This window comes from Mirounga leonina, unplaced genomic scaffold (assembly GCF_011800145.1).
Source record: "Mirounga leonina isolate KUSES-001 unplaced genomic scaffold, KU_Mleo_1.0 Mir_151, whole genome shotgun sequence".
Classification (NCBI taxonomy): domain Eukaryota; kingdom Metazoa; phylum Chordata; class Mammalia; order Carnivora; family Phocidae; genus Mirounga; species Mirounga leonina.
In genome coordinates, this window is record NW_023270377.1 from 4,551,627 (window position 1) to 4,572,792 (window position 21,166).

General features: G+C 50.9%; 1 protein-coding gene across 9 annotated transcripts in view; it reads right to left on the reverse strand.

The window, feature by feature from the left end:
- AGAP1 (ArfGAP with GTPase domain, ankyrin repeat and PH domain 1) overlaps positions 1-21,166 on the reverse strand; it is a 524,731-nt gene that overhangs the window by 218,720 nt on the left and 284,845 nt on the right. The window contains exon 10 of one of the 9 annotated variants that reach the window (XM_035006808.1): positions 924-4,486. The exons of the other annotated variants lie outside the window; for them this stretch is intronic. Within the exon in view, the coding sequence (XP_034862699.1) occupies positions 4,334-4,486 (153 nt within the window). The 3' untranslated portion in view covers positions 924-4,333. Of the gene's footprint in view, positions 1-923; positions 4,487-21,166 lie in introns of those variants that run through there. 9 annotated transcript variants of the gene reach the window in all.

Consider the following 21,166-nt stretch of genomic DNA (forward strand, 5'->3'; position numbering starts at 1 on the left):
GTGAAAACCCCTGAGGTCACCCAGGCAGCAGTGGGGCCCGGCCGCACCTACACTCACCTAACGCATTCAAACAGTCTAACAAAAACATGCACAGGGGCACAGATCAAAAGGCGTATTTCAGGAGGAACTTCAGCAGACTTCTGGGTTCTTCAGTGCTTTTAACTGGAAAACCTGTCTTTATACTCAATTGATTCCCAAATGACTTCCGTGCTGAGTTCCTGGAAATCAGTTACAGACATACATAGAAAATGCTTGTCTATTCGTCTTTCTTTATCACTAACCGACCTTGTGTTTGCTGCTATCTGAAAGCTAGCAGGCAAACCGACATGGTGCTCTTCGGTGTCCTTCGTGCAGGGTGCATGCGTGGAGAAACACAAGGTCTGTTGTTGTTTCTGTTTGAAAAGAAATGTCGGTAAGAAGGGTGCATGCTCCTCAAAGGATGTGCTCTGGGCAACCCAGGAGGGTGGGGAGCGGGGGGGAAGGACACCGTGTCTTGAGGTCTCCTTGTGATGCTCGGGAAGGCTCCAAAGAGCAGATTCCCGTGAACATACTGCCTTTCCAGTGAGCTACTGACCGCTGAGTCAGAATCTGGGGGGCTCCCAATGACGGCACGCCACTAGGAATGCCTGGCTCCCACATAAATCTGGGCCCATTAAATAAGGTACGACTGAGCTTGTGTATTTCTCTGCTTACCTACAGCCATGTCCTCTCAGGCACTGATGATGCCCAACCAGACTGCAGAGACCAAGCGGATTCTCAGATGCCAAAGCTCATGAGCTGACCCTTAGCAAACGGTCTTCAGGGTTCAGCCTCAGGCAGGCAGCACTACCTTATGTTTTGATGTTTTGGTGGTAACTCTGGGCAGGGGACATTTTTTGGTGGCTGTCCTGCACCCTACCCCGAATTCACATGGCTGTAGGTATCCAACTTTGCGTGCAAAGTTAACCCTTTCCCATCTTGGCCTGTGTACTCTGGGCCAACACGCGGTCTTACATCAAAGTCATCGCCTTGCCACTGCATATTTCATCCCCAAAGTCACAGGGACTGGGTCAGCGTTAGGCCACAAGGTGGCCCACGTGGGGCTGCTCACAACTAGAGAGTCATTTCTGGGACTTCTGGTTGGGTCTACTGCTGGCTTAGATGTGGAACGAGTATAGAACCGCAAGTGCCCGGGTTTCACACACGGAGAATGTGCAGGGCCCAAACCCCACAAGATCAGAGCCAAGAGGTGCCTCCTGTTGCCATTATTTGGGGTGGCCCTTCCACTTCATTGAGTCAATAAGCCCCTTCCTTGCTGACACCAGGTAAGCTGCATTTTCTTACACACACAACCATGATAATGCTGCGTGAGCCAATGGGGATCCGAACAAACCGAAGAGAAGGAGCTACAGCCTCAGGAATGCTAAATTAAGATGAAAATTCTCAGTGTCGTTGGTACTTCTGAGACAAGGATGACTTCCTGGAAATGCAGCATCCTCTAACCATCAAGAGACCCCCAAAGAGTAAAGAACCCCATGTCTCTACGGCATGATGGTCAAGGAAGTCTCCTCCATACCCAGATGCATGATCGTCCATTTACAACCCCACGTCTCCACTTCAGCTGGGCATCCTCAGACCTGAATTGAGAGAGGAGGCTCAGCTCTCCCGGTGGCCCCAGCGTTATGGAGGCAAGAGAATGGGGTACGAGCAGACATGTACTCACAATGCAGAAACCCACAGTTCAGGGCAATGAATCTAAAGGAAAAGAAGACAGACTTTATTTATATCTAAATCTGGAATCACTCTATTTTTAATTTAGTATAACTCAAAGGCTTCAAAAATATGTATCTGAGATAAAATAAGCTTAGAAGTAGGTTTGAAGAGTGATAAATCTGTAACTGATTTAATAACTATGTCTAAAACATATTGATGCTATTTAAATGAAGAGTAGTAAAGAGAATTTAGAATTTCAGGTGACATCTACTTTTGAATCGAACCTATTAATGGCTGAATTTGAATGCCTGCCACACTGCCATTAATTCTTGACACGTCCAAGCCACCGTTTTGCAGGTAGGCCTTTTGCAACCTGCCCGCGAGGGGCCAGAACCCGTCCCCCCCACCCCGGTGCAGTGCCAACGAACAGCAACACGAGCTTCAAGCAACATCAGCCTTCCAGGTGGCCGGCCTGAGAACGCCACAAAGGGCTACCTTCACCTTTTCTCCCTTTAAACCTTTTCTGCTTTTCCTTCACAGGGTTGGAAGGGTCCATTAGCCACCCTAGATCAAAATAAGGAAGGTTGAGATTTTGGAAGTGACGACCATGGAAAGCAAGACTGAAAGGCAGGGCCTCCTCTGAGCCACCCAATCCCGCTGAGCACATCCCGAGGGGAGAGCTGACCACGGGGGCTTTGGCCGTGGAAGTGACCTACACTCTCAGGGAGGCTTCACAGAACACGGGCTCCAAACATAAGGGTGTCTCAAGAATTGCTTCTTGTCATTTGTTTCATTAACTTTAGATGGGAAAGGGGGGAAAAGTAAGGCAGGGGGGAATGCAGCCATTTTTGAGACCCCACCACGAGACTGCCCATCATTCCACCAGGTCGATGGAGGATGCAGGTGAAGCTCGGACAGGGGATGGGACTTCCCTAACTCGTGGCTAATATGTGGAAGTGGCAGGACTGGGCATCAGGCTGGCGGGGTCAAAGCCCTTGTTCCCGCTGGTCTCTAGGCCCCGCTGCATCCCAATCGGCTGGTCACCTTGCATCAACTACAGCAGTTGAAGGCAGAACAAGGAGTCTGACGGTCGGCACGTCTCTGTGAGGAAGGGCAGAGCAGCCAGCTGGGAGGGGACATTCCCAGGGCGGGGACATTCCCAGTGGCTGACTCCACTGAGAACAGGCCTCACGTGCCATGAGGGGATGAGAGCGGGGCAGGACGTGGGGGAGCTCTCTGCTTTGCACCATGTGCTGTGCATGGGGCCACGAGAAGGACCACGGATGGGCTCCTGTACGCAGTGCTCTTGATCTTTTGGACTGGAACAAGGAACTGGGTCTATACTGTCCCAGCTGGGACAGCAGCTGACAGGGCTGGATCCCTGGTTTTCCCACTGGGTGTCCTGGAGGGGACCCCAAGAAGTCTGGTCAATAGGGCAGTGCCACTTTCTCCAGCTGAGTAATTTGGATTCCACATCTTGGTGTCAATCATTCCACAAGCCTACGCATCTAACACTTTTTCCTTCTTCCACAGAACTGGCAGATTCACCGTATCTGCTTCACTTAAAAACTGGAGTCATGAGGTGTGGCTCAAGGATAGCTTCCAGCATCTCTATACTGGGAGCTGATGAAGAGAGTCTGCATTTCTAACCAAACCCAACACGAACCACCTACCGCCCTCTCCCCATTGAATTAACCGTGCATCAGTCTGCAGGTTTCTCATCTTCTTCCCCACAAAAGGGAACTCGTTTGTTCTATAAATTTCAGCACTTGTAAATGCACTTATCATACTTTACTCCCTAAATGAGGTTGAATAATATATTCAGTCTGATTAAATTTTCATTAACATTCAAAATCATTACTCAGTCATATTGTCTGGTAAAACATTCTGGCTTCTCAGTCCCCAAATAATTGTCACAGGGTCTCAAGAAGTGATCCCTAGTTCTGCTAACAGTGAAACAGAGGGCTGTCTCCTGAACTGTCTACAAGGGACAGGAAAAGAAGGGTCACACCCTCTCACTTGCCACACCCCGGGGTGTTGAGGGACTTATCTGGACCTGCCTGGGGATTAATCAGAAAGAAACAACTAAAATCACAAGGAAGTTGGCATTGTAAGCCCCAAGTTTCTCCGACTCAGTATCATCAGCAGTAAGGGGGTCACGGGCTTGTTCTGTGAAAAATTCCTCACTTAACTTGTCCAAACACAAGATTTCCAATCTTCAAACAGAGAAGGCAGAGAGGTATCCTTCCCCGCGCAGTCTGTCAAATGCAGTGAAGACAGACCCCCGTACACAGTCCCGAGTTTAATGCCTTCCGTGTTTATCGCTGCTCGTACCCCAAACGCGCAAAGCTCCAATAAATGCGATTTAAAAAAAAGGGCTCCTCAAAGAAAGAGGGCAAATTCTCATTGATTTCCTTCCTTTGTGGCGTGAATTGCCGGGCCATAGAAATTAAGGGGTCTTTTGTAAGTCGCCCAACTTTCTGGCGAGCCCTCTATTCTTGCAGCTCTACCTTCTTTAACCTCTTTGTTGGGAGGTGTCAAAGGTCTATCAGAGATGCGCCGAAGTCGGCCGAACAGCGGCAGCCGGCGAGCTATCGGCCGATCTGGAGTCCACCTCTGTGTGACTCCCCCCGCTCATTCATCACGGCCCGGACAGCTGGGCTGATTGCGGCCCGCCAGCACAATGCGGCCCGCTGCCCACCCGCGGCCCTGGCCAGGGGAGGGCGGGCCCCACGGGCGGCCACGGCCTGAGATAAGTGCTGGCTGTCAGCGCAAGGACAAAGAAGGGCAGGCCCTGGGGAGAGAAAGGAGATAAAAAAAAAAAAATTCTTCGCAACTGCTTTATCTGATGAGGGTTATGGCTAATTAATTATAAACTCAATTACCTAACCCTTACTTCAGCAGTCTCTACTCATTAAGAGATAAAACTTGACTGACGGCTAACTTTCGCTTTGCACACGGACGCGCCCGCACCCGCAGGCTCCCACCCCGGCACCCCGCCTCCTACCAGCACCCCCGGAGGCGGGGGGCGCTCCCCTGCGCGCGCTGCACCCCGGCAGGACGCAGTGGCACCCAGACACGACACAGCGGCCAGGACGCGCCTGCCCCTCGGCGCGGCTCCCCCTGGCCCCGCGGCGTTTTGAGCGGATCTTTCCGTGTGGGTGCCACCACCGGGTGGCAGGCTGCAGGGGAGCTCTCCTCTTCCTGACGACAGCTCCTGATCAGGAGGAGGGAGGAAGGAGCACGCGGGCAGGTAATATTTTTAAATACAAATTTCCATTTCCCCTCGAAATTCTGGACAGGCCTGACCTCCTTTTTCAGTTCCTAGCACCTTGTCTCAGAGCCGGCGGCAGCCCACAGGCCTGTCTCATCAATAGGCTCTATTCAGCAAAGGCTGTTAATCTCTCTCGCCCTCTCCGCTTTGCCCCTTTAATGTATTTTCATGTCTATAAGTTCTTTTAATAAGCTGGGAGGGTCCGGGAGAGAAATACTCCAGGTCTCCTTACTGCTTGTCGCCAAAACCGCCTCTGGCATAGTGCCGGCGAGGCGTGCTGGGTGCGCATCCGAACCCCCGGGCTTCTTCCTCGTCCCACCGGGAGGCCGCCGGGACCCCTGGCTTGCATCTCAGCGCGATTATTTTTATGGCGCGCTCGGGAAGCGCCTGCCACCCCCTTCCTTCCTCTGGTCACTCGCTCCTGCACTTGCATTTCCCCGGGCGGCCTCCCAGGTGGCTCCTGGCATGGACATGGCTGCCGACCGTCTGGGTTCAGAGCCCCACGCACGGAGAACCAGGGCCGATCTGGCCAACGCTGCCCGGGAGCCCCTTGGCCAAGGTTGTGTCGGGGAGAAGATGGACACAGTGCCCAGTGAAGGAGGCCGTGGGGGCAGAAGACCCTGGGTCAGGGCCCAGCACTGCCAGTGAGCTGCTCAACACCCCTGGGCAGGTCAGGCCACGGCCCCCACGTGGGCGCAGACCTGCAAGCCCACGGAACCTCAGGAATGGGCTTGACAGGAGTGGCCGGGGAGGACCCGACTCTGCAGGGAGAGCGAGAAGGCAAGGGTGGTCACGGACAGGCGTACTCAGCCACGTTGTCACGAATACACGGCGGCTGTCCCGAGTGGCCCCGAAGTGCTTCTGTGCAAAGCCCTCCCCGCCCGCAGCCTCCAGCAAAGGAAAACCTCAGCGTCAGTTTTCAAATGCGGTCTCTGGCAGGAAGGCTGCCTGGAAGGGGTCCCCTGCTAGCGTGATGTGTGACGTGGGGAGTTGTGTGCGGAGCCACGATGCACCTGTGCTGGGGGCCCACGGAAGCAGGTCATCGCCCCCAGGCAGGTGATTACTCTTAGAACGTGAGAAATGTCACTCATCTGGAAGTGTGATTACAAGACAGGCAGCAGTGAATAACTCGTGGTTGTTGATGTTTGTATTGTACTTAAATAAAACACAGAATTTCTCACGTCCGTATCCAACTGCTTTCTGCGCAGGTGAGAAGGGGCGGCTCCACTCCTCTGGCTCACGTGCAGCCACCTGTGTCTTCTCCGTGGTCACCGTACCCACTCCCGTCTGGCTTGTGTTCCCTGCGCCTGATGGCAGCAGCCCAGGAGTGGGGACGGGTGTCTCTGCGGGCCGGGGCTGGGGTGGCACGGAAGCCCGGGTGTTCTCAGAGTGTCAGCTCGTCTTCCTTTCTCCTCCGAGGCCTCTACTGAAGAGGACCGAAGGGAGAAGTGAAGGCAGGGCAGGAAAGGTGCTCACGAGCAGGTGAGTGGGTGCACTGGGTGCCAAGACCACATCTTCTCCCCCAACCCCAGGGGCTGGGAGTGGGCTGGAACGAGAGGCAGGAAGGGCCACGTGTCCTGGAGGAGGGCGGGGCGAGAGATCAGGTGGCGGCAGAAGCTCCAACCCTGACAGGTAACAAGCAGCAGCGGTCAGTCCCCCCCGCCCCCCCCAGCCTGGAACAGGCGGGGCAAAGGAGGGCCTTGTTTCAGTGTATTCAGGGAAGCTTCCGCCCTCCGGCACTGAAAACCTGCCACCCACGGGTGACGCCACGGGAGGAAAGCCCGCGAATGCAAAACGTCACGTCAGCTTGTTTACATCATCGACGCCACTCCGGCAGAGGAATCACTTTTAAATCTGATTGGAAACGATGAATACTTGGAGAGACATTCAGAAAAAACCAGTTAATTATAGTCATATGTGTGGTCATAATTGGCCCTTGTTGGCCAATAGAAGGAAGACATTTGCAACTTTTCCCAGGAAATTATATTCTAAATCCTTCACGAGGCGGACCTCGTCCTTTTTCTGAGAAAACTTGATGGCAGTCTTTAGTATTCACTGGCATAATTAGGACTGCAGTTAATTTCATTAAATTCTCTTGCTGCTAAATGAAGCAGATTATGAGACATCTTTTACTGCAAGGCGTGAAATTACAGCCTGTCAGCTGCCAATGGTGGGGTGAAACTAATGAATTACAGGGTAAATAACACCAGAATTAACCAGCCAATTTAACATAGCGCCATGGAACAAAGTCATTTTTACTTAGAGCTTCAAGGAACAACATGGTCAGGGTACCCCTAAACCATACACGTGAAGGGAGGTTTGGTCCACTGAAGACCCCAAGCCAAGGGGCAGGCGGGGGTGAGGAGAAATCAGCCATGTACACAACTCAAAACCCTCTCCAAAACTGGAAAAGCATTAGGAGAGAAACGCCTCCAAATACTTACAAGAAGGGGCAAAAAGTTCAATGAATTACCAAAATGCGACCGTGAGTTCCCACTCTGTTTGTTAGAAGACTGGTACAACTTTATCTGCTCTCGGCGTGTGATTGCGCGTCTATACGCACAGTTGGGGGGGGTGGGTGTAAGAGCTTTGAGAAGAGCACTTCACAAGTGGACTACATTATCGGTATCACGCTCATGAGCAACGATCTCATCGTGGTCATCACAATCAATGGACTATTATGTTCACTATGAATGATTTTTCCCTTTTGCTAAATCCAAATCTTAGTTGAGACAATGATTACTTTCCTCCTTCTCTTTTTTTTTTTTTTTAAGATTTTATTTATTTATTTTGAGAGAGAGAGAGAGAGAAAGAGCACAAGAGGGGGGAGCGGGAGAGGGAGAAGCAGACTCCCTGCTGAGCAGGGAGCCCGATGCGGGACTCGATCCCAGGACTCCAGGATCATGACCTGAGCCGAAGGCAGTCGTTTAACCAACTGAACCACCCAGGCGCCCACTTTCCTCCTTTTCTTAACCACGTTCTGATACGGCATAGACAGGGTACCAGCTCCAGGATAAGAACGCAACTATGTGCCTATGAGTAGGGCTTTGCCCACCAATCATCACCAAGTGCAGACTCTGTCCCAGGTGCTCTGCTGGGGAGAGGGGGTGGACATATGGCACCAGCCACTCTGAGAGGTGAGCACTCAGTGCAGATCTTACAGGATTGACCAGAAATTGTTTTAGGTCAAAGGTTTTAACACTCCCTCCCCATTGCACTGACCATACTGTGAAACTTTGAGACCTTACTATCCTGGGATGGGAATTAGCTTTAAAGGCTCCTGGTGAGGTCCAACTTCTCATACTGACCATGTAAAATGTATGCTGGGAAAAAGTGACTTTGCGGGGTTTTGCTCTACCTGGTAGAAAAAACAAAAGGAAGAGCCCCAGGGAGGCATGCTCAGGCTACCCCTGAGATGAGATGCCACAGGTCAGGTGTAGTGTTCAAAGGTCACTGTCTAGGGGCACCTGGGTGGCTCAGTGGGAAGCTCAGTGGGAAGCCTGCTTCTCCCTCTCCCACTCGCCCTGCCTGTGTTCCCTCTTTCGCTGTGTCTCTGTCAAATAAATAAAATCTTTAAAAAAAAAAAAAAGGTCACTTTCTTGGAAAACAAACCCAGAAGGGCACATCTCAGGATCTGGAAACAGACTGCATGGTAGAAATGATCCCTTTAAAGGGCTAGCTGTGCTACTTCAGTTAGGAGTATTCAAAAACACTGAGAATGTTTCTTTGATAAAATGACAAATTAAATTGCTATGGTTAGAACAGTTTTATGGTAAATCTGATTCATTTTAACGCTGCCGTATCTTTTCACAGATGGAATGTGCTACGGAGAGTGGACTTCAAGCTAACGTATGAAGAGGTTCGTGCTACGCGTGAGCTTAATACAGGAACGCACACAGTGCAACACCACTATCTCCACTATGACTCATTGTCCTTCCAGACAAAACTGAAAGCCTGAGTTGTGTGAATAGAAAGAGGGCTCTGAATTTTTGGGATTGTGTGAAGAACCAGCAGGGCACTCCTGAGAGCAAACAAAAGATGATCATATGTTTTTTGGTTCCTTTCAAAAGCAGTTATTTTTTTCTGAATGGAATCCTCTTTTCACTTGATCTCAGTCCAATCCAAAAGGCCGAGAGACTATCTGAACTCTCTTTTCTTCCTTGGTTTCCAATTCTGTGAACAGAACCACCACCCTTCTGGGCACCTGGTCTCCCGAGCTGCTCCTTATTCCAACCTGAGACTCACGATGCTGCTGAGTTCTGGGGCGCTGGTCGGTCCAGAGGGGTTTGCGGCCGACACAACAGCCGCCCTCTCATTTGGCTGCACGTGGTCAGCTTGGGGAATGCCAGCCGGTCTGTGGTTCTCGGGTTCTGGGGAGGGCACAGCCCGCTGGGAAGCAGTGGGATTCCTTCTGAGAAAAGACACGCCAACTCCTACGTTCCATCTGGGCTTCAGGGGGTCTGTGCACTTCAGGCTAGGAACCTACAAATGGCCGCCTTCAAGACCTTTTTCCTCTGAGTCCTAGACCCAAATCTCCAACCATCCAGTAAAGCGTTTAACAGGATGCCTCTTTAAACTCAGATAGAAACCCTCTGCCTGGCACGTACCCGAATTCCAGCCTCAACCATGCTGTGTGCATACCGTGTGGGCACAGCGAGCCACTCTCCTCAGTCCTGGGGATGCTGGGAGGCTCCCAAAGCTCCCAGACACCAGCCAAGGGCCACCTCCCAAGCAGGCTTTCCTAGGGACAGCAGTCAGGTCAAAAAGTGGGCCAGACGTGGTGAATGTCCAGGAATGAGGGGGGAAGGACAATATGAAAAACCAAGAAGACCCTAGTTCCTGACTTGGGCAACTCCATGGATGTCACCGATAGGGAAGATGCAAAGACAAGCAGGCTCAGGAAAAGAGGTATGAGAAGGGAAGGTCATGGTAGATCAGCAGGGCCAGAGGTGACCCATGGCTAGGAACAGGGCATCCTCGGCAAGCCCAGGCCGAGGGTTTGCCTGGCTCCCCAAGCTTCTCCCACGTGCCATTTTCCTGTTCAGGAGTGTCAGGCATAACCTGATTTTCTGCGTCCATGTCTCTAAACACCTGCATTCAGAGAGGTGGGCACCAAGCCTGTTTTGGCTTCAGGTGAACACATCCTAAATGTGGTCTGAGCTGCACTGACGACAGAAATAGCCTCATGGCCTGGTCTGACTCAGGACATGGCTGGGGTCTGGGGGTTACCCTGTGCTCCCTGCTGGCCCTCTTCCTGAGATCCTGGGACAGCCTCACTCTTCAATGCCCCCAAGGCCCCCCAACATGCCTGGTTCTTGGGATGAAGCTTCAGCTTGGTGCACATTTCTGTTCCTGGTCAGGTAACCTGCTTGGCATAAAGCCAAGCAGGGCCCATGGCTTGAAAGCTTGAAAGCTCCTTGTTGATTGTTCAACAACGGAGCCCAGCTGCCAGGCCAGGTCCTCACTAGGTCCGGGGGACACCCCAGACAGTACGCTGTAATTGGTGCCCAAACAAGAATCACAGTCTGGTGGGGGAGGCAGGAAAGACCGTGAGTTGTCATCATGCTATGTGACAAGTGCTATGGTGTTTGTGTGCAGAGGGCCACTGAGGGAATTAAGGGATGGGGCACAAAAAAGGGCATCTCCTTGGGCCATGGAGAGGCAGGCCAGGTGGAGGAGCGGCGGTCAGCGGTGAGGCAGCAGAGAGACTGGGATGCGGGTGGTGGCTGCGACGGAGCCAGAGTGGGAGGGCAGAGACAGGGCAAGCCGGCCTCATGCTGTGTGAGAGGCACGAGATCCTCGGGAAGGCGCAAGGACCTACAGCTGAGATCCAGTCCTGGCAGCCTGGGGGCTGTTTCCACTCTCCAGTAGTGCCTCCATTAATCCCTACGAGGGCTTGCCATTTTTTGGAATCAGTTGCCAACATTTAAAAAGGACAAGATTTGATATGCCAACCCAGATTCTTGGCTTCCCTTAAACACTAGCACCATCTGGAAACATGGGTCACAAAATAGGGGGTGTGGGAGTGACTGCTGCCTTCGTAGTAGGAGCCGCCCTCCCCGTGAACCAAATCCTTAAACCCCACCCCCAGAACGCACTCGTCCAAAGTGCATCTGCCTGGCCCTATAGTGCATTGTGTCCGCCACTCCGGCGTTGGATATTTTTATTCATTGGGCCACAGACAACCCAAGTCCAAGCTGTCCACTGACATCCTGGGGTCAAGTGGAAAAGTTGTGCAGGAAACAGGACTTATGGGATCAGGAGGATCTCGAAAGGCTATGGATCCTGGAATGGGCAGGCTTAAAACAGAGGTCCCTGATTTAGGGCAGAGAGGCGCCAAGGGCTGGGAGCCCAGCGACGATGCGGTGTACTGGGTAAGACAGGGCAGGGGAAGGCTGCCCCAGAGATGGGCAGCACAGGCTCTGGGAGGGACGTGGAGGAGGAGGGGTAGCAACGCCACGTGGGGAGGAGATCCAATGCCGCCGTCACATGCTAGAGAGGTCGGGCCTCAGAAGGAAGGAGGAGCATCCTTTTCTGGAAATGGGACGGTCACCCACTGGCCCCAGCAAGAACACTTCCACATGGGAGAGTGGGGCGTGAGCAGCAATTCTGAAACACCCACGAGGAGAGGTCAGGAGAGACAGTCTGGGGAGGGATGGGAGATACTGGGCGGGACAGGCTGGGAGGGGTGGGCAGGTGCTGGAGCCAAGGGGCAGGACCCACCCCTTTGGCTTGGAAGGGCTCCACGGGGAAAAGTGAGAAGGGGCAGAACAGAACGACAAACATCTGCATTTAGCTTTGAACACCCATAACCCTAATTTTACATGAAGCTTTATATATAAGATGAAAACATTTTCAGTTTACTCAATTGACGGGGTAGGAAAACACTGATCCACCGGGAGGTTTGCTCCCAGATGGCTGAGTCTTTGTAGGTTCGTCCCAAAGGACCTCTTCTACGAAGAGCATCTTTAAATTCACTAGAATACAAAAGACCCAACTAAATTGAAACATAGTAATCCAAATATAAAAAATATACCTGTGGTAAGTAAACAACATGTTCCTTCATTTACACTTTAGGAGCCAGCGGCAGACCTGCCATTCTTCCAAACACCGAGAGTACAAGGGACCCAGTCAAACAACCTATGACAACGACATGTGAGGTGAAATGTTCTCCACGTCCGTGGGGAACAAAGTCACAGGCTCTGCTATCGCTACTGTGGGTCGCTGCCGACACGTGGAGGAAATGCTAATTCCTTAGAGGCTGGCAGACAGAACGATGAGCCCCCCGCCCCCCATCCCACATTCTCAGGTCCCTGAATTCTCTGCAGAGCGCACATTAAGAACTCTGGCGCCCGGGCACCTAGCGTGTCCTCTGCAACTAAGCAATCACGCTAAGCACTTTCGAGCCGCAGTGGCCAGCAAGGCGCCAGGACTTCCTTGCTCTCCTACGGGTAGTCTTTGCTCCTGAACTCTGACACAAAGAACAGAAGGGAAGGGCTGCCTGGGTGGCTCAGGCTAAACATCCGACTCTTCTGCTCAGGTCATGATCTTGGGGTCATGGGTTCGGGGCTCATGTCCGGGTCCACGCTCAGCACAGAGACTGCTTGAGTCTCTCTCTCCCTCTGCCCCTTCCCCCGCCTGTGTGCATGCTCTCTAAATAAATAAGTAAATAATAAATAAATAAATAAATAAATAAATAAATAAATAAAATCTTAAAAAAACAAAAACAGAAGGGAAGCCAAAACCAGGAGAACATGGAGGAGGCCCAACCATTGGGCGGGCTCCCACTTCCAGAGAGAGGGCCCCCTCCCCACGAGCGGCACCTTGTAGAAGTAGGTACGTCTTATCTGCCATCATCATGGAACGGGGACCACAAGATTTCTTTTTTTTTTGTTTTTAAAGATTTATTTATTTATTTGAGAGAGCGAGAATGAGAGAGAGAGAGCACATGAGAGGGGGGAGGGTCAGAGGGAGAAGCAGGCTCCCCACCGAGCAGGGAGCCCGATGCGGGACTCCATCCCGGGACTCCAGGATCATGACCTGAGCCGAAGGCAGTCGCTTAACCAACTGAGCCACCCAGGCACCCCACAAGATTTCTTTTAAATATGTAGATGCTTCCTAATGCAGGGCTTGGCGTTCTTCACCTCACGGACAGGCGCGCAGGTGAGACCACTAGTAAAGGGCGCCTGGGGGGAAGGGACAGGGCGGCGGGTGTGTGGGTGGGGACGGGACTCATCGAGGGGCGAGGAACGACCAGGGTGAGGCTGTGGGAAGGGGGCACATGCCTGGAATCACTGATTCTTCCAGCAACGACAGAAGTTGACAGAAACTCGCAGCTGTCGGGGAGAGTCTGGTCCGCTGTATCACAACGACTCGCCCAAGGTGCATGCTTCATCAACACTGGTAATTATTCATCAACTGCTAAGTGGTAAACAAGTAACTATTTAAAAATACATGGGTGTCTATTCAAGAGATTCGGAAGGAGACCGCTGGTAACTCTTCTGAGCAGAAACTCACGACGGTTTCGTGTCACGTGTTCATCGAGAGCTTCTAGACTTATTTTTCTCTTCTTCACTGGTCAGGCTGCTTGTAAGTGTTGTCTACACTCACTGCCCCGCATCTCCCCCCCCCTGCACACTAGCGTCACTGACAGCACCGATGGCCCGGCATCCGCCCAACAGGCAGCTCTCCGTCCCCTCCCTGTCTTCAGAAGCCAAGCCAAGCTCCGTTCTCCCTCTTAGACTCCCTCCCACTTCTCTGCTCCTGTTTCCCAGTTTGGGTCTCCCTCACGTGCCCGTTCTTACCACCCTCGTGTTCCTCAGACCCCACCACCCCAGCCCTCTGCTCTCGCTCTGTGCGTATCCTCTCCCATCTACAGTCGCCACGTCTACACTAACAGTCCCCGAATGTGTACCTTCAGCCCGGGATTCCCCTGGCTGTAAAAAACATCCACCAGATGGCTTGCTGGGCTATTCCACGGGCCCCTCAGACGCAAGATGTCTAAACCACATGACACTCACTGCTTCTTCTGGGGTCCCATCCCTCCTGCCGTCTCTCATCTGGTGAATGGACCATCTTCTGTGATGCTGACCAAGCCAGAAATCTCAACACCATCCTCCTCCCTTTTTTCCCTCATCCTGCACACTTATCAACGGCTGCCATAAGATCTCCCAGGTTCGTCCCCTTCCCTCCACTCCTGCAGCCATGACCTTTATGAGCCCTGTCCAGGCCCCACCAGACTCACCTAGATCATTGCCCCGCCTGCGTTCTACCTGCGCTCCTGCTCCCCCTGATCAGCCTCCATTCTGCAGCCAGAAGGGCATTGCTAAAGGACATCAGGCTGGAATACCAGCCAGTGAAACCCAGGCCGATGAATGTTGAATTCTGACCCATCGTTTGCAAGGCTTCCAAAGGGAGGAGTTAGAAAAGGAGCCGAGAGGGAGGCCAGGAGAAAAAGGGGAGGTTTCCAGCTCTTTCTGGGCCAAGGGAAAAGGGAGGGTGGAGGACCAGCATTGTTTTCTCTCTCCCTGGGTAAATGTCACTGTGCTTACATCTCTAAGCCATTTCTTTTCTTAAATGGATGCACAGTGGTTGAAGCCAGTGGACAGCGGCGTATCGTCATGAAAGACTGGCCATCAACAGGTGAGTCACCCTGGGGAGTCTGCTTGATGCTTCCCTAACTGTAAGTCCACAAGGAGAAAGACTGACACCGTGGGCTGCAGGGTGATCATGAATTCCCCAAAGATCACAATGTGGTCTGATTCCAAACATTCCTCTCAAATGTTTTGAGTAAACAGCTAATATACTCTTAGCTGGAAAATTATTTTGCTCATAAATTATTTCAGATTTTAATTTTCCCCTTTTCTGGTTATGCCGCCTCCCTTCATTGACTTTCTCATTTTAAAAAGAAGTTCATAATTCTTTCTAAGTTTCTCTCATCCTGCATTGGTGACATCTATTTCTGAGTGGAAATCAAGCTACAAAAATATCTTTCAAATAATGATAATCTGCAAATCAGGAATGATTGCATGTGTGAAAGCACAAATACCCCTTTCTCTAGGAATCCCAGATAGAAGGCACCAAGCAGCCTTTAGGTTTCCCTAAAGCGGTGGTTCTTAATGGGGTAGGATGGCTGTGAAAACTGATTAGCAACGAACCTCCCTCCCCACAAGCCCCCTCACAAAGCCCAGGCTCTGGCCCCTCCACCATCTCGCCGATGGAGTATACTGCATGTATGTGCACACAGATATGTCCCCAAGATCGAAAACAACCGGTCCAAGGGCTTTTCCGAGTCCCTTGTGCAATATTTAAATGGAAAAGAACTACCTTGTGTTCTCAGACACTTCACTCCAAACTCATCCTATTGTCTGTAAGCTTTTTCTACATAAGATTGCTTCATGCTAAGTGTAGATTAAGGTCCCTGGGAGAGAGAGAAATACCCACGGGCACATCTTCTGGCATCTAGACCGGTATCACATTAAATACCCGGCCCTGGTAATTTGTTCAGTACCGAACCGTCAACAACATGCCTCCTGAACAAATCCCACGTTCACTAGAGGTAGCTTAAAGGTGACTTTATATGTCAAACTTACATGCCTGCATGGCAAAATTTACCCAGAAAGTCTCAGAAACTAGATTTCTACTATAAATCCAAAAACAGTACCTATTTCTAGTTTATGCTTTAAAAACCAAGTCTTTATCAATTACGTTCGGAGAGAAAAGGCTTTCTGTTCATGAACTGTCATCTGCAGTAAACACTCGAAAGCTAAGGACAGTGCGTATAAAAAGCAGAACCAGAGGGGATGCTCCCTCTGGGTTCCCCGGTGCTTCTGTTACAGTAGCCGGGAGAGTCCGATACGTACCGCAGCGACCGGGACAGGCTGCCTTCCCTGCTAGGTTGTCACCGCCTGGACTCGCTCTCTCATTCGGGTCCCTTTCCTGGTAATTGGTGACGGTAGCTAATACACGCCCAGCCAGCAAATGCCGCCTGAAATTACCTGTAGCTAACGTAACATTTCATAATATTTTGGAGCCGACTATTTTGAATTAATTAAGTTTTCTAAACTTAACTTCTCCATGGGAAAAAACGCAAGAATGAATACTTCAGAAAGCACAGCTTTCCTAATATATGAAACGTTGCAGCAAATAATCTCTTTTTCACTTTTAACGAAATTATTTTGAAGGCGCAATCGTGACCAGTGGCGGCCTATTCTTTGCCAGTGGTGCCATTTAAAGACACTCGTCAGATGTTTCGGCTGTCCACTGGACACATTTTCAGCTTTGTAAAATAACTTTGCCCCTCCGTCCTACCACTCCCCCGAAGCTTGTACTCCCCAGTTTCCGTGTTCATGCTCGCTTAAACTTTTTTTCATTTATCTGAAATTAAAAGTAATAAATTTATCGATGAGAAAGAAGACTCTCCTACCACAGGTAATTACTACGATCTAATAAAGTTGAGTATATGGTGTTTACACGTATGTACTTTCATATGAATGGAGAGATGAGGGGGATGGTAACTGCTCTTTCCAGATCACTCTGGGCCACCTGCCATACAGAGGTTACCTATTCTCTTTCTAATGCACCCAACAACCCTGCAAGGGGGGTGTCCTCTCATCCCCATTCTACAGAGGAGTTGCGTCTGGTTCAGAGGGGTGGGGGGCATTTGCCCGAGGTGCACAGCGGGGCTGCGGGGTCTCCCTGCAAGCCTGGACTGGGGCACCCCCTAAGCGACAGTGTCCAGGCTCACGCTAGCATTGTGCATTGCCATCTCTGTAAATACTTACTAGAGCTGCTACTTCTTCTTCTTTCATGTAATGCTGTTATATTTACCCTGAGCTATTCTCAAAACCCTTGAACCCACTATCCATCCGCCTGCCTGGTTCATGACCTCCAGCTTTATACCAGCATTCTGAAATATTTGGAGAGGTAACCGTGAAAATAAATGGTCACCGGTGCAACACATTTCCCCCCTTCTTTTTCTGTTCACATCTCTCTTGCCTTCGTTCTATTTTTCTGTCCCTCAGCTCTAACCAAGGAGGCAACTGTAGAGAAAACCCCAAGGGGCTAGATTCTTCTGGAGCTGTTGGGATGCAAAAAGGCCCGCTGCACCAGCGAGGCAGGGGGCTGCCTTCATCCTCTCCCTGCAAAGTCGATGAGCCCTGAACTGCCGGAATCAGCCATCTAAACTGGTTAGTTTTAAATGCCTGCTTTTAAAAACATGCTGTGCATCCATGGGGTCTGGAACTGGGAGAATCCAAGAGAAGGGAAAAAATGTGATGGACAACAGATTTCACATTTCCGGCCGGGCGCCTTGCTGCATGGTGGACTAAGCGTCTACTCTGCTACTTTGACATGAAGTATTGTCAGTTCTGATGTGAGTTTTCTGAGGGACTGGAACGCACTTCCCGTGGGCCCGCTTCCGTGGGACTTCTCCCCCGTGGCATCCCCACCAGGTTCCCCTGGGTCACTGTCCCTTGGGGCCCCCTGCTGCGGGGCCCCAATGTGCCGATGACTCAAGGAGTGTCGCTTTTGATCACTGTCCCTTTACCAAAGAATTAAGGGAACAGGAAATTTACAACAAAATTCGTAGCGTCAGAAGTTTCCTTCGTTCAGAGAGCGGCTGAAGGGCTTTAGATGCTCGCTGTTCAGTTTACTCTTTTGATCGCTTTGCCACAATGTAAATCAATTTGTTAATGTTCTTTACAAAATGCATGAGCCAGTTACACTGACAAACACACAAAGCTCGTTCGTAATTAGCAGTTAATTAGTAAGAAGGAACAGATGCTGTTGGAGTTTCAGCAGGCGAACAGGTTCTGTAAACAATGCTTATAAATCTAAATGAATTTATTAACCACAATACAACTGTCAACATTTTGTTGGCAACCATACAAAATACGGCGGAATCCCCAAAATGTCTTTACAATGTATTAATAATCGCAGTGACAGCCAGGGCCTCTCCAGTCACTGGCTGGCTCTTCTCAGCCGCTCCTCCTTTGTCTCCCTGAGACATGGTGGCTCAGTCATTCCTTTCTACCTTGATCGTCTACACGCACTGAGGAGTAAACCATAGGAACGTTGTGTGTGGTGTAAACTTTCTGCATTTTCGACATACCAGCTGCTGCAGAAGCCAAGGACCCCCAGTCCTCTGGGAACTCCCGGTCCGTCGGGAGAGCCCAACACGCACTCCCCACGGTCTCCCCAAGAGAAAGTTGATCCAATGTGCCAGGTAATTTAATAAAGGAACAAAGTGCTAAGAGGAACGGGGTGAGGGTGGGTGGGTGGGGGTATCCATGTCTTGGATAAATATGGAAGGTTTCAAAGGAGAGGGGCTTTACGGACGGCATCTTACAGATGTGAAGTTCAGGTGATGGATAAGGCTGAAGGAGCTCAAGACCCTCTCCATGGAAGGTGCAGAGGCCCGTCTGAAACCACATCAGGGCTGGGTGGTGGAGGGGGGCTCTGGACACCTTGGGGCAGGCAGGGAGGAGCCACAGAAGATTCTAAGCTAAGTGGTGACGGGATCAAATTGGCATTTTCTGAAAGCAAGCTTTGACCTCAGTGTGGGACTCCGGGGCAGGGGGGACATGGGGGCAGGCTGTCCCCCCAGGAAGTCTGTCCTGAAGCTGGGAGGGTATAGCAGAGCGAATGGGGAGAAGGTGGGGAGGCTGTGTGAAGCAATCCCTGTTGAGGTGTGAAGAATGGTCACGGCTGGCTGGGGCAGGGGTGTGGGGCCATGGTGACACCAAGATCTGAACTGATCTTCTCCACGGAGCTTCTCAGAGTTTGGCCACAATGAATGAATCAAAGGCTCTCATGCGATTATGCCATGACTCAGAGTCTGTTCTGCTTGCTTCAAGTGATTTCCACGGGGCCCCTGATGGAGACACTGCACCCTGCCCCACGGCAGAACCTCAGCTCCTGCCAAGGCCCTGAGAGTGAAGCCTCCCCCACCAGCCTGCTCGCCCCACCAGTGCCTGTCTGATTTCGGAGCTTTTCCTTCTCAGGTGACCTTTTCTTTAAATGGTGTTTTCCTGTCATCTCGTGGAGATCTCCTTTACCACATGTAATTGGTGAGAATGAACTCCAACTCCAGCAGACAGTGCCCCCCAAAACTGATGCTCCAGATAAGGCAGGTGCACAATTAAGAGTTGTTGTGATGGTGGCCTAGGAGAAATGTGGGAACTCCGCCCGCCCCCACATGGTGCTCACTGACTCGGTGCCGCTCAGCTAGGTCAACCAGCCCTGCGACCAGCCTGCAGCTGTTCCAGTGAGGTGAAATCAGAAGTCAACGTCGAGTGTGGATCCAACACGGAAAGACCTCACCACGCTTACCCAGGCCATTAGGACAGTGTTTGCAAAAAATGTGAGTTATGCCAACAGCGGGCCATGAAACCACCGTCGTGAGCTGCAACCAGCCCTTTTTATAAAGCAGGACAGAAGGGAACAGACTGGAGTACAATGCACCTAATAACTATTATTTCACAGAACTTTCAATTATACATACGTGTATGCATATATATCCTGATACAGTCACACAGAAGATCTATTTCTTAGTGGGCGTTGTGGTCACTGAAGCCTGAAACATCGGGTAAACAGAGGGCTAGCTTTGTGGTGACTTTTGTAACTATCACAACATAGGAACATGGCCAAAATGAGCTTATATAGTTACCTGCTCTAATTGCACATAAAAATGCGACGCGACCATCAAGTCACTGATTCGCTCTGAATCAGTGTGGAACTCATTTGAAAAGGCAAAGGGATGTGGTACCAGCAGGCCCACCCCCCACATAGCTCCTCTAGCACCTGCCTCCCCAGGAAACCTGGCCATTAGTTAGCCCCGGCACCCCGCGGTGCTTGGCTCTCAGGGCTGTGGTGCTAGCTCTCGAGACCGCAGGCCTTTCTGCCTGGCCCCCGGACGAGGGCTTCATGGGACCATGGGGCACAGGCAGTCACCTCCCTATGCAAGGCCACTGTCCCCTCTGCTAGACAGCCCCTAGCGTTCGTTCAGCCACCAGACTCCTAGAGACCAGGTTTCTGCGGCCTCTGCCCAAGGATCATTTCAGCCAAGGGGTGGAGAGACCCTGGAAGACCAAGGCCACAGGGACTATCTGGACCATGACCCCAAGAGGGGCCCAGAAGACCCCAGCTTCACACAGCCCCGTTATCTTGGCCATTTCCCACAGCATGAGCTCACAGTGCTGGCCCCCAGGTGCCTGAGCTGGCGCGTCTGAGCTGGGGGACCTCGGGCAAGGGACCTCGCCTCGTATGGGCGCCTCAGGGCGCTGCAAGACCACACAACAGAAGTATAGTGGTGCTAGCCTCTGGCCTACAGCGAGTTCTCCACGAGTGCTAGTGAGAAGTGTGACCTCTAGCTGTCTCACGTTCTCCTCATTTTACCCCTTGGAAACTGACTGCCTTCCTGATCACCGGCACGTCCCATTCCTTGGGGACAGAAGGAAGGGGTGGGGCAGCACGGCTTCACTCTCCAAGGTAACCCACAAATCATTCCTCCCCACTCCTCTGTAAAAGTCCTTCTCCTGCCACATTTTGAAGCTTTAGTTCAAAACCTGCAGAAGTAACCTGAGGGAGTATGGCACAGATCCCACCAACAGAACAGAAGACAAAGTTCCCAAGATGCTACAAGTTTACCGAACACAAAAAAGGTGGCATTCGGATCAGCAGAAAATGGCTGAACTTCTCAATCGATGAAAGCCTAACTAGCTGAAAGCGTCAAACCGCTCAGGAGTAAAAGGATGTAGCTCTAGAACTTGGGAGAAGAGAAGACCTTTAAAGCATAATTAATAAAGGGGAAAACATAAGATTAAGAGGGTGTGACTCCAAAATTTTGGAAAAACTTGTCCATGCCAAAAATTACTGCAAATTGAAGCCAAAAGGTAAATGAGGAAAATGTGTAATGTATATAAAAGCGAATGGCCAATATGCCTACTGAATTTTTCTATACCAGTAGAAAAATTAGCTAACAATTCAACAGGTACTTCACACACACAAAATACAGGCAGCCGATAAAAATAATTTTTAAATTGATAATAAAGGAAGTGTGTATTTTTTAAACAGGAAAATGTAATTCTAAAAAACTGCATAAAGCTCATTAAGATTAAAAAACACATACATAAAATACCCAAATGTAGATGAAAGTATGTAGAAATATCACTTGTAAAAGAGTGAATTTTTTTTTTCTTC